General features: G+C 41.3%; 1 protein-coding gene across 1 annotated transcript in view; it reads left to right on the top strand.

Moving 5' to 3' along the window:
- LOC109964329 (heterogeneous nuclear ribonucleoprotein L-like) overlaps positions 1-12955 on the top strand; it is a 46198-nt gene that overhangs the window by 10776 nt on the left and 22467 nt on the right. Inside the window, exons 2-6 of the mRNA XM_020607550.1 lie at positions 3183-3301; positions 8225-8334; positions 8448-8575; positions 10857-10942; positions 11041-11137. Coding sequence (XP_020463206.1) covers positions 3183-3301; positions 8225-8334; positions 8448-8575; positions 10857-10942; positions 11041-11137 — 540 coding nt within the window. The remainder of the gene's footprint in view (positions 1-3182; positions 3302-8224; positions 8335-8447; positions 8576-10856; positions 10943-11040; positions 11138-12955) is intronic.

The raw sequence follows: 12955 nt of genomic DNA, 5'->3' as shown, positions 1-12955 counted from the left end.
AGAACTGATGAAGCCTCTTGGATGAGAGGTGAAATGTCTTCGACCTAAAAATCTAGTCAAGTTGAGTTTTTTCTAAGTTTTTTAGCTAGAGAGACATTGGACAGGTATCATGTTCAAAGATAAATAGCCAACAGAATACACAGAGAAGTGACCTTATTTTGGCTGAATGGTAAAGATGTAATGTATATATGTAGCTATCATTTTCAACCACACTTTGTTTCCCTTCTCACTGTTACACTTTTATAGCATGAAGTGGTGCATTCAGTCACACACGCAGTCCGCAGTGAAGGTAGTATCACCTTGTTGTGTAATCAACATTACATGCATGTAGTCTAGTTTCACACAGTCAGGTATGTATGCACACACCCACACTCATGTCTGTACAACTAACTTTGTGAGGGCCTACCTAATCCCAACCTTCACCCTAACCTAAACCTGATTCTAACCTTAGTCCCAGAGCCAAAATGTAACCCTCAAACAGCCATTTGAATGTAAAGTGAGGACTGTCCAAAATGTCCTTACTCTCATGGTATAAAATTCAAACTGGTCCTCACGGTGTACTGTACAGGCATCATGTGCTAAGATAATTAACCAACAGAATAAATAGAGAAGTGATCAGTTTTTTGACTCAAGTAGAAGGATGTATATGTGCATCTATCATTTTCAGCCACACTGTTAGCTCACTGTCTCACCATTATAGGATGCAGGAGTACTACTGTGGCAGTATAAGTACACATACATGAGTGATCATTAATAGGTGGTTCAGAGATTTTCATTCTGTCAAACATTATTTAATGTTGGAAAGATGAGTTGAGACATAGTATTGCTGTTTTAGTTTACAGTTAAATGAACAATAAATGACAACATGATGCTTAGCCTGTGTTCAGACTGAGTTTCGAAGGTGAAAAACACTCCATTATTTTCTATGAGGGATTGCGTTCACCGCAGCCGGCACCAGCACTGCAGAGTGCTCTGGCAAAACAGTGCAGTCCCGTTTGGCAAAAAAGTTGGATCTGGTTTAGCTTTTGCTGCACTGGATACTGACATCATTTGTCAAAGGCACTGCCTTGACCAAACTTGTACAGGGGACAGTCGGAATGTGGACACCAACAGGCAGAAGACTCTTTTGTTTACCTTATTAGCGTGAGCATTTACTCTCAAATGTGGGGCCACACTTACAAACACATCATAACAAAATAACATGCATTTTAATTAGTTAACCTACCGGATGTTAAATTGTTTATTTTTTATCTATGAATGCTGACACACTGGTGGTAGAAATTTGTTCTAACATAGAGTAGGCTACAGTATGTGTTAAATGGGGTTTTCAATGTTAATTTTAGATCGCTGTCAGCTCCAGAATCCAGATCAGATCTGGATGAAATTTGGTCTGGTGATAGACATTGGTATCTTACATATGTGTGTCAAATTTCAAATGATTTTTATACATTTTGATGGGCATGAATCTTTAAAAATGTTGCCCCATGTTAAAGATGGGAATTTTTTTTGGATTTTTTTTAATTTTATTTTTTGTGACCTTGACCTTTGACCGTTTTCAGATAAAAGCTCATTCTACAGCTGGTCCCCACTAATGTCTGTACCAAGTATGCTGATGACCCATCCCACCGTTTGTCCGTAATCCTGCTGACCAACAAACAAACACACACACACTGAACCAAAACATAACCTCCTTGGCGGAGGTAATTAACCCCTCTCTAGTTTAAACAAAAATTGAACACTATAACTATCATGGGCTAAGATTTTCTGTAGAACTGTTGCATGTATTGTGCATGGGCTACATGATGATATCTGTGTGATATTTGATCCTTTGATTTGAATGAAAAATGGTTACACATGCTACACCTGTGTTATGTCTTGAAAAGGTCTGAAAAATCTTACATTCAGTTTTGATTACTGTGCAGCAACCATGTGAAATAAGAAGACAAAATTAGGGACAAGTGCCAATTTGACTAGAACTTTCTCACATATTCTCTCTCTCTCTCTCCCTCCCTTGTCTCTTCCATGTCCCGATTTTGAGTCCTGAAGAATACTCCATGTTTATAACTGACAGTCAAAAAAGACCTATTGTGTTGCAAGATGGCATTTTGCCAGTACTGCTGCTCTTTAGTGACGCAGATTTTCTGCTTGTTACTGTATCAGTCTTTATTTATTCAAGTTGAAACAGTGTGAGATTTGGAACTGCTTCAGACATTATGAGATTGTTTTGTTCATTAAGTCCAAGCTGACAGGTTGAATGTGTAGTAGCTGACAGGTAGGAGGTTTTTCATTTTTGCATAGAACTCATCCAGCAAAGATTTGGCACCAGTGTCACGTGCACTGAAGCAGTGGGTCTGAGGAATATTATTAGCAACCAGACTGAAAAGGGGTTTTCCAAAGCTGTTTTTGCACTGCTAACACTGGAGCAGTATATATACTGTAGAATTTATAATTAATTAATCAATTATATACACTTGATTAAATATATCTTTCTAAAATTTGGACCCATCCACTTTGCCCCAAGAACAGCCTGAATTTTTGGTGTCATGGATTTGATAAACAAGGCAATCAATGTTTCTGAGAGATTCTACTCCATCTTTAAATTAGAGCATTACACAGTGGCTACAGCTTGTACATGTGTGAAACTGTTTGTACTGCTGTTGACTAAAAGATAAATAAGATAAAAATAAATGTGGTCTTTTGTTATTCTTCTGCTGGTGACAGAGCAGGTCTTCAGACAGGAAACAGTACTGTAGTACAAAAAAACAGAAACACCAGTGGATATATTTGTGCCAGATTACTTGGTTTGAAGATTTGTCCGATACTAAATACTATGAAACTGTACCGTACAACTCCGCAAAGTTATCACTGTGACATGAATAAATCTTTTGTCTTGACAGTTGCAATGGAAACTATAATATGAAGCTGTTCGTGTTACTGAGTAAACTACCAGGAATGTGCACTTGCATTGGATTGGTACTGCAACAATTTGCTGTATGATGTTACATTTTAATTTGGATGAAGTTTTAACCTGTTTCAACTCCAACATGATGCTTTTTCTTTCTTTTTCTTTTTTTTAGGCCACGTACCTCTGTCTTTAGTCTTTAGTGTGTAAATGCAGCAAGCTGCAGTCTAATTTAAACATAGCCATAGTGTGTAACTGTGGTTGACTGTGTGTGTTGCAGGATAACGGTGAAGACTCCCATCGTATCTCTCCCAGTCCTGTGGTCCACGTTAGGGGTCTTTGTGAAGCTGTGGTGGAAGCAGACCTGATAGATGCCCTGGAGAAGTTTGGACCCATATGGTGAGAGAGCGACCACTGTGTGAGAGAGAGACAAAGCAACTGAGTCTTATATCTATTCATCCAATCTCTAAACTGCTTATCCTGTTCTTTGGTTATGAGGGTCTGGAGCTTGCATGTATCCCAACATGCATTTGATAAGAGTTAGTGTACAGCATGGAGAGACAGGTCAGGCTTGTGTGGTTTGGTGATTAGTAACCTGTTTGTGCTCCCCATTCCATCTGATCCTGTGCACTGAAATGTGCTTGCACAGTCTGAGCCTGCATCTTCATTCTCCATATGCATGTTGCTGTTGCAGGAAGGTGTGTGTCCACTGGGTTCTTGAGCCAGGTGTAACAATTGCTCTTTTCTCTGCTTTGCTATTTCTAAGTGCGGGTCTACTTATGGAGGCTGGCTCACATCTCAAGCCGAAGCCTGAAATCCACTTGAGAAGCTGTATGCCAGTAATAATTGACAGTTGGCTTAAATTTTTTTTCCAACTATTCACTAAAGAGCTGCTTTTTGTGTGTCATGAAAACACAGATGATTGCCCAACTGTATTGAGCAGTCGATCATGGAGCTGACACATCTGTACAGAAAGAGAGAACATATTCACACCAACAGAACAGTTTTGCCACTTCACTTAACCTGGGTCATAGCTGAGCCACTGATCAGTTATCATTCAGTAGTCTTGTCAAAACCATACAGGTATGACTCCCTAGTGCATATGTGTCAAACTTAAGGCCCGTGGGCTGAATGCGGCCCACCGGATCATTTTATGTGGCCCTTAAAAGCTTAAAATGTGTATGGTTGTCTTAAAATAAAAGTCTATACTAATTGAAAACGTACACTGACCATAAACTACATCTCACACAATGCATGTCGATTCCGGGACCCGCGAAGTATTTAGGAGGAGGAGAAGCAATTAGGGTGAGCTAGGGACAGGAAGTTGTGTCAGAATAAAAGCAGGACCAGAAGCTGACGGCGCAGGATCATGACAGGCTTGATGTTATTGTTGAGGAAAAAATATCCATCCATCCATCTTCGTCCGCTTTATCCGAGACTGGGTCACGGGGGGCAGTAGTCTGAGCAGAGCCCCCCAGACTTCCCTCTCCCCACACACCTCCTCTAGCTCCTCAGGAGGAACCCCAAGGCGTTCCCTGGAACTGACACCTTAATGCGGTGGAGGGGTTTGGGTGCCTGAATAATCCCAGGAGCTATATGTCCCTGGTAGGGTCTCTCATGGCAAACAGGTCCTGGGTGACAGACCAGACAAAGGGCAGTTCATAGGCTACTTATGATGAATAAAAAAAAATCAAGGCTCTTGTTTACACTGCCCGGTATGGGGTCACCGGGGCCCAACCCTGGTGCCAGGCCTGGGGGAGGGGCTTGCATGCGAGCACCTGGTGGTCAGGCCTAAACCCACGGGGCCTGGCCCGGCTCGGCCCAAAACCATAACATGGTTATAACTCACTGGTGGGCCCACCACCTGCTGGATAGGCCGTAAGGGGCCGGTGTTTTGGGCAGTGGCCAGGGCTGAGTGTTGCATTAATACGAGCTCACCCCTGGCAACTGCTATGCTGAATGCATATAAGTTTTGTAGTCAGAGTTTGCATTGCAGCGGGACGATGAGCAAAGCAGGACATGAAATATCCAAAAGTAATCATTCTCATAAATTTATTGATTCATATATTTAAAACACTAACTACACTTGAGGCAACAAACACAACTATAAACATTGTTTTGGCTAAAGCTAAGCTAGCTAGCTCAAACAGAGAATATCAGACTCCAGTAAGGTTTAAAAACCATGGAGAATGTCATGGTTTGGGCCTACTTCCTGTTCTGTTCTTTTATTTTGAAAGAATTTCCTGTTCCATGTCATCTCATTTGCCCCAGATTTAGTCCTGCCATTGATTACCACTCATTGCCTTCATATTTATTCTCCTCACTTCCCTCAGTTAGTTTGCTGTTCATCTGTGCACCATACCTTGCATTGTTCCTGTTGTACTGCTCTCATTGTGATTATTTCTTGTGTGTTCTTTGACTCTTCCCCTTGTGCCTCATCTGTGGCCTTTAATGACTTGGATTGTTACTTACTACTTTTGGTTCTTGGTTTGTTGTGATCTTTGTTCCCCTTTGGTTCATTAGTCTCACTACATCTTTTCAGTTTCATTGTATTCGCTCCCTGATGGTGCTGTTTAGTTATTGTGTGGATGCCGTAAAGCATCCACACAATGTTCTCCTGATTATTCTGAGATCATCTGTTCATTTTTTTGGCACTTTATAAGTCCAGCATACTTTCAGCTATACAGGCCATTCAGGTGCTGAGTCAATGACACAGTCCAGGAGTGCCATCTGGTGGTCCATAAAATGCAGCGTAATTGTGACATGGCACTTCACTTGTTTTACGTGCTTTGTGGCAACCAAATGGAATAGTTTCACATCTTATTAATTTCAGCCTACTTTCAGCTAGAAAAGCCATTCAGGTATCAAAATGTTCAGCTCTTCAAGGACATTCCTACTTGTATTTACTGCATCTCATCCTTCAGATTATTCAACAAAGAACTTCGGCCATTTCCTCTCAACTATTTTAACAAAGAACTTCAGCCATTTCTTCTCATCCTTCAGCAATTGATTTCTGGCATTTTCAGGATGATCTTTCAGCATATCAGCATCCACATGCATTTATGACAGGAAATGCATTTCTCTAGGTTTTCTTAAGATGCTGTTGTGCTGCATTTTGTCAGGTTGGGCTCTTGATCTGTTTGTCTTTTTGTTTCGTGTTGCTCATCTTAAACCTTGCTTGTTACCGAACATCAGTTTGTGTCTGCATTTGGGTCCTCCCCTAGCCTGAACTCTGACAGTATAAGTCTTAAGTAGATATTTAAAAACTGCCAGGTCCATGGCCAGTAGTGATGTCCAAATGTTGCAGTGAACCAGTATCGAAACACTTCATCAGTTGTATCAAACATCAGTTCATTCATTCAAAGGTTTGTTTCAGTGACAACTAGTGGTGAAATAGGAAACAGCAAAACAATGTCTGAATTATGTGAATGCTCCATGATGGTGATCAAACAAAGTCAGCAATTATAATAACGACAGCAACTACACACACACCTACTACAATGACAAACCCACATGTTGTGCATCATTTTGGGTGCCTATATAGTGCTTTTATGCGCCTACGAACCTGCTGCGCAGCAATGTCTGGCATTATGAAGCAGTATCGACTGTTTGAACCAGTCACAGGATTCACTCCAGGGACTGAAGCAGTTTCTGCCTTGGACGTCATCGGTCACGTGTCTTTCTCGGGCAACAAAGCAGGCTTCGAAGCAGTGGTTCACGGAAAATGTCTCTTTGAGTTTGAAGCTCGTATCGGAGCCTCGGTGTCAGACAGCCATCACTATCTAACATTGAGAGGTAAATTATTCAATAGTTTAGGAGCCACTACAGCAAAAGCACTATCACCCTAGTGTTTGTGCCTGGACTTTAGTGCCTAATAAAAACAGATTTGATGACCAAAGTGATCTTGCTGGTGTGTACCACAGTATCAGATCATGGACGTATAGAGGTTCCAGTCCATTTTAAACTTGAAAAACAACATCAGTACGAGCGGTGGGAAGAAAGAGTTGAAGGGCAAAGAACAGAGCTCTGGGGTACTTCACATCAGAAAATACTTCAAGTTTTATTATAGAACACACACTGTTCTTTCATATAACTCAGAATTTAACCATGCGAGAGCCAGGCCAGAGAGATGACGTATACAGTAGCTGTGCTCCAGTTGGCCATGCTGATATGTCACTGGTTACATGGTGTAGTTAAATGTAATGGAGACCACACCCTTCCAGCATGAACTGGCATTGTGCCAGTCAGGTTTGGGAGTATAGCCAGTGAGCAGTAGATTATTTAACACATTAGTGCAGTTTCTGCGGAGTGACGGGCTTTGTAGGCAGATTGAAAAGGTTTAAAAAGATTATATGACGTGGGCTGAAAGCTGCTGAGGTGCTCTTTCTAGTGCTTTGGTCAATAATTACTTTGGAATCTGGGTCAAATTGTAGTTTCTTACACAAGTTGCTGAACCAATGTTTTCAAACTCTGAGTCAATAGCTAAACAAAGATAAATCACATTTGAACTAGGGTAAATGTTTATGGGGGAAATGAAGTATAAATGATGACCAAGGCCAAGGGATCTGGTTTAATAAAATACAATGAGTGTCAGAGTAAACATACTGTAGTTACAGATACTGAATAATTGAATGGACCATTTGGTGATACCACGGTTTCCACTCTAAACTACTACTCCTTCATTATTTACACTCCCGGAAGGATGCAGTATTCATTAACTGCTCATTCACCTGAACTGAACTGCAGGGGAAAACACTGCAAACACACGGGCACACATACAGTACAGTGTACAGGTATTGTCTTATTGCACTGATTTGTCTAGTCTGTTATAGGCTTTTGCATGCATGTTGTTTCATCATCAACTTTATTAAGGCATTCCATTCCCTCCGTCTGTTTTCTTCCGCTTATCTGAGCTCGGGTCACGGGGACAGCAGGTCTAGCATGGCCACTCAGACATCCCTCTCTCCAGCAATGCTTTCCAAGTCTTCCTGGGGAACCCCAAGGCATTCCCAGGCTAGATGAGATTGAGATATAGTTTAAACTCCTTTTTTCTTTGACTGGGGTTGGGAAACTCTGTGCCCTTGGTTCACAGTTAATGTAAGAGCAACACAAAAACTTTTCATGTCTATCTAGATCTCTTTAGAATTGAGTACTGAGGACTGAAACTAGATCAGCTGTTCTGACATGTTGCCAAAGAAGGGAGGAGCTATAGTATACTGGCAGAGGAGGTGATGTGTCCAATGAAAGGCTGTTAGGTGGAAGTTTTAAATCAACCTCATGTGTATATACTAACTTCATGTTTGTGTGCAAATATGTTCACAGTTATGTGATGATGATGCCATTCAAACGTCAGGCGCTGGTAGAGTTCTCTGCAGTGGAGAGCGCTGACCGCTGTGTGTCCTGTGGAGCCAAGGAGCCTGTATATATCGCAGGTTTGTTTCCCAGTTTTTCATTGTGAAGATTTACTGATGAGATTTATTTGTTACCTAAGCTTGTATGTAGCATAATGTTTGTATTCATATGATTTAATCAATCTGTTCATCAGGGCAACAGGCATACTTTAATTATTCCACATCCAAGAGGATCACGAGGCCAACCCACGCCGACAACCCCAACAGTGGCAACAAGGTCCTCCTGCTGTCCATACAGAACCCCCTCTACCCTATAACCACGGTAAACACACACATACATGCACCTACACATTTGTATTGTCCATACTCATGCATGGCGGTGTCATAGCCAGCCCATGATTTTATCAGCTTTTCAGTGATCTCTAAAGCACTTTCAATTGCATGACCTGTATGAAAGGTGCTATACAATCACATTTAATTGATTCTGTAATTGTATGTTGTAATGGATTGATCTAGAGCTAGGTTCGAGTCTCTACTGGTTGATTTTCAGTGGCTGCCTGGAATGTAGAAAAAACAGCAAGAAGTCTAACATACTGTTGTCACACACGGTGTTGAAACACCAGGCAGGGAGGGAATACCCAAATGCAGACTCAGCCAGGCAGGCAGGTAAAGTAGATAGATACTTTATTGAATCCGAGGGAAATTCAGGTATCCAGTAGCAACAGCAATGATTACCAGAATCACAGCACAGGAGTAAAACTAAAATACAACGGAAAAAAGTATTAAAAAGTATTGTTGTTGTTGTTGTTTGATTGTGTACAATGTGTGAACTCAGGCTTAATATTTTAATTGACCCTCTCGCACAGCCAGAAACCACGACTCACTGCTCCCGCTGTTCGTTCACTGTCTGGCACACTGCACTGCTCACATGTTTAAACAGAACCCTGGTGCGGGTGTGTTAGTTTCCAACTCTGATAAAGGTTTGTACAGTGGTGTCGGTATTTCTCCTGTTGCTGTTGGTTATGATGCTGTTCTGATGACATATTATGCAGTGCAGCCAGAGCTCGATTAGCCTCGTCCATATGCTGTATATAAATATATTATGGCCTTGTTTCAGTTGATTCTTCCCACAAAATGTGATATATCATCTGTGCCATGTTATGTTGTTGTCTTTGTATTCACACAAGTGCACTGAACTAACATCCAACTGTAGACCTGCAAGACAGCCGACCAAATTTCTGACATGCCAGAAATCCATCTGATCATTTGGGAGCTAGATTGTTTGGCATTTGGGTGAATAATAATGAGTTGAGGGTACAGAGAAATATCCAATCGGCTGTTTGAATAGCTCAGCGATGCTGTCACACACCAATCACAAACGATGTTCAAACACCGTTTGTTGATTGACAGGTCATTACTGTTTCCAGCTTATGTTACATTTTGAGATCAAGTCATCTGCTATTTTTCATTGATCTAACTCACCATTGTTTTTACATTCATTCTGATATGTCGCCTTTTTACATTCATTTGGCTTAGGTGCTCCACAGAAACACTTAGGCACTGTGCATTACGCCTCGTTATGGTAGGGAAAATCCTGCAAACACAGGTGAATTCAAACCAAACAGGTTAACGCAGGGAAACCAGGAACAGAGACATGGCAAAAAAGCTGAGGCTGAAGAGCACAAAAGCTATGATGATCACAACAATCTGAAACAGACAAATTAAAGGTATCTTCACATCACCTGCTGAGTTGACTCAAATCCCAGATTTTCTCTTCAGGTGACTCAGATCTGAACTTTTCATAGACATGTGAACAACCCAAAGCTGATCAGAATTCATGTTTTTACATTTTATAATTTTGCAAGATGTTCATTAGATGAACACTTACTTAGTAATATCAACTACAGTATTGGTGACAACATTTTATTCATACATACAATTTGTGATACCAATTATGGCATGTTTTAACCAGTCCAAAATAATAATAAAAAATTCTTTGGCAGAAATTTCTTGCTGTTACAGTGACATTTTTATAAAGAAAATAGAGGTTCTTTGTCAGTTGATCCAAATGTATTGACCAAAACACAAGGTTACTTGTTTTAGCATCATTATTGTTTGATTGTTTGTTGTGTCTGGTTGCTTTTCTTTTCTCTCTCCTCTACCCTACTCTAATTTTTTCAATAATATGAGTTGTGAAAGAGCTGAAGTGGTATCAGCATGGAGTTTTGTGGGTGACTGTGGTTCAGTGGGTAGAGTAGTTGTCTCTAAACTGGAGGGTTGGAGGTTTGAATCTCAGTGCCTGCAGTCACAATGTTGAAGTGTCCTTGGGCAAGACACTGAGCCCCCAAGTTGCCCCCGATGGTTAGAGCCATCGATGTGAGTTGGTGCCGCAGATGGCTGCCTCGGTTCTGTACCGGAAACAAATTCCTTGTGTATAACATACTTGGCCAAATAAAGGTGATTATTATTTTGCTTCTGTTTTACCACTACGGTACCTTTATGGCATTCATGAAATGCACAGTGGCTGAGACCTGCGCTTCATGCATAATAAGACGTACTTTTAGATTGTGTTGAATTTCTGTCTTTTTTCCATTTTGGTCCAGGATGTTCTGTATACAGTGTGTAACCCTATCGGCAGTGTGCTGAGGATCGTCATCTTTAAACGAAATGGCATCCAGGCCATGGTGGAGTATCCTTACTGAATATGGGAACATGTGTGTCTTTACATGCTGTGTATTTCTCTGTGTAGGGATATACAGTGTTCTCTCCTTAACAGTGCTTCTCCAGGTTTGAGTCGGTTCAGTGTGCTCAGAAGGCCAAAGCGGCTCTGAATGGAGCTGACATCTATGCTGGTTGCTGTACACTCAAGATCGAATATGCAAGGGTAAAGGACACAAGACACATCAGCATGGAAAAATTAACCTTGGTCACAGCAAGCTTCCCCCCCAGGGTGATGGCCTGGGGGTAGGGTGACTAACCTTTTAGGCTTGCAGACAAAAACAAAACAAAAGTTGACAAATGTCTGGCCACCATTTTTCCACAAGACATTCCCTCATGTGGTGTTTTGATGATGGTGATGGAGACGCTATCTAACACATGGCACCAGTATCTAACTGGGTTGAGATCTGGTGACTGTGAAGGCCACAGCATATGATTGACAGCATTTTCATCCTCAGTTAACCATTCAGTGATGGGAGCATTGTCATCCTGGAAGAGACCACTCATTTGATCATGTTTTCCCTATAATTTGTCACCCATCTGTATGTAATGATGACAATCACTAATTTCTAATATCGAATTTCCAAAGTTGTAGACAGGGTTCCACTCACAAGAGGAAGATAAGATATACAGTACTGTATGTCACCTCTGTATCAGTGGCACGAAACTGGCACGATGTTTGCATGTGATAGAGCCTGATGGCAGCAGTGTACAGGCAGAAAAGAATTAGATCCAGCACTGAACCTTAGGATACACTAGAGTGAATACTTTCTCTGAGCAGAACTCCTCACCCAATTCAGACACTGCCATGCCTTGGTAATTAGGTGATCAGACATGATTAGGGATGGAAATTAATTATATTGATATAAATGTCAATTGATCAACTCCATAAAGAGAGAGAGAAAATGTGCATGTGAGAAAGGGTATGTGTGTGTGTGGCCTTTTTTTTCCACATTTGTGGGGACCCAAAACACAGAGCCCACTAATACTGTGGGGATTTCTTCATGGGGACCAAATGCTGGTCCCCACAGAGTAAATCACTGAATTTTGGGAAACTTGGATGGCTTGGTTTAAGGTTAGATTAAGTACATTTACATAGTCATGTTGTGGGGATTTATTGTCCTTACAGGAGCACAAAGCAAGTCCCCAAATTGTAAATTATTACATTAGAGTGATGACTTGCTTTACAGTTGGGATGAAGTGAGGAATCGAACCTCTAATTCTCCGGTTAGGAAACGACCTGTTCTTACCTCCTAAGCTATCAGCCGCCCCCCAATCATGTTGATTCTGTCTAATTCTGAGTTATTCACATTTCCTGTATGAAAGACGTCTGAGTCAATAAGAGACATTTTCATCTAGCTGGGAAAAAAAGGCAAACTCAAAATTGTTTTCTGTTTGGTTTCCTTTGTAACATGGTGTTTTGGTTGTTGTAGATGAGTCACTGTTATCCCCTGAGCAGAGTCGTTTTCCTACAAGAGGAAACAGCAGTATGGATTCATCTGTATGGATTAGTGTCATCATGATACTGGAATTTCCAACTTTCATACGATACCTTGAAAAATATGCATCCATCCATCCATCCATTTTGAGTCTGGTTCAGCGGCTCTCAATGTGTATGTACATATCTCCATGCAAGGTAACAGCAAGGGGCAAGTAAACAGTACAGCAACATAAGGCTGTATAGTATAACAAAATAAACAGTATAACCAGGCAGCAAACAATGCAGACAGACAAAGGAATGTTCATTTGGAAACTAGATAAAAATAGAATAAAAATAGAGTGCTTAAAAATAGAGACCTGTACGTCCATCCATCCATCCATTTTCCTCCGCTTGTCCGGGACCGGGTCGCGGGGGCAGCAGTCTAAGCAAAGATGCCCAGACTTCCCTCTCTCCAGACACTTCCTCCAGCTCCTCCGGGGGAATGCCAAGGCGTTCCCAGGCCAGCCAAGAGACATAGTCCCTCCAGCGTGTCCTGGGTCTTCC

The sequence above is a fragment of the Monopterus albus genome, unplaced genomic scaffold, assembly GCF_001952655.1.
Source record: "Monopterus albus unplaced genomic scaffold, M_albus_1.0 scaffold87.1, whole genome shotgun sequence".
NCBI lineage: Eukaryota > Metazoa > Chordata > Actinopteri > Synbranchiformes > Synbranchidae > Monopterus > Monopterus albus.
The sequence above is the reverse complement of the archived record's forward strand: the minus strand, read 5'-3'. Positions and strand labels throughout refer to the sequence as shown.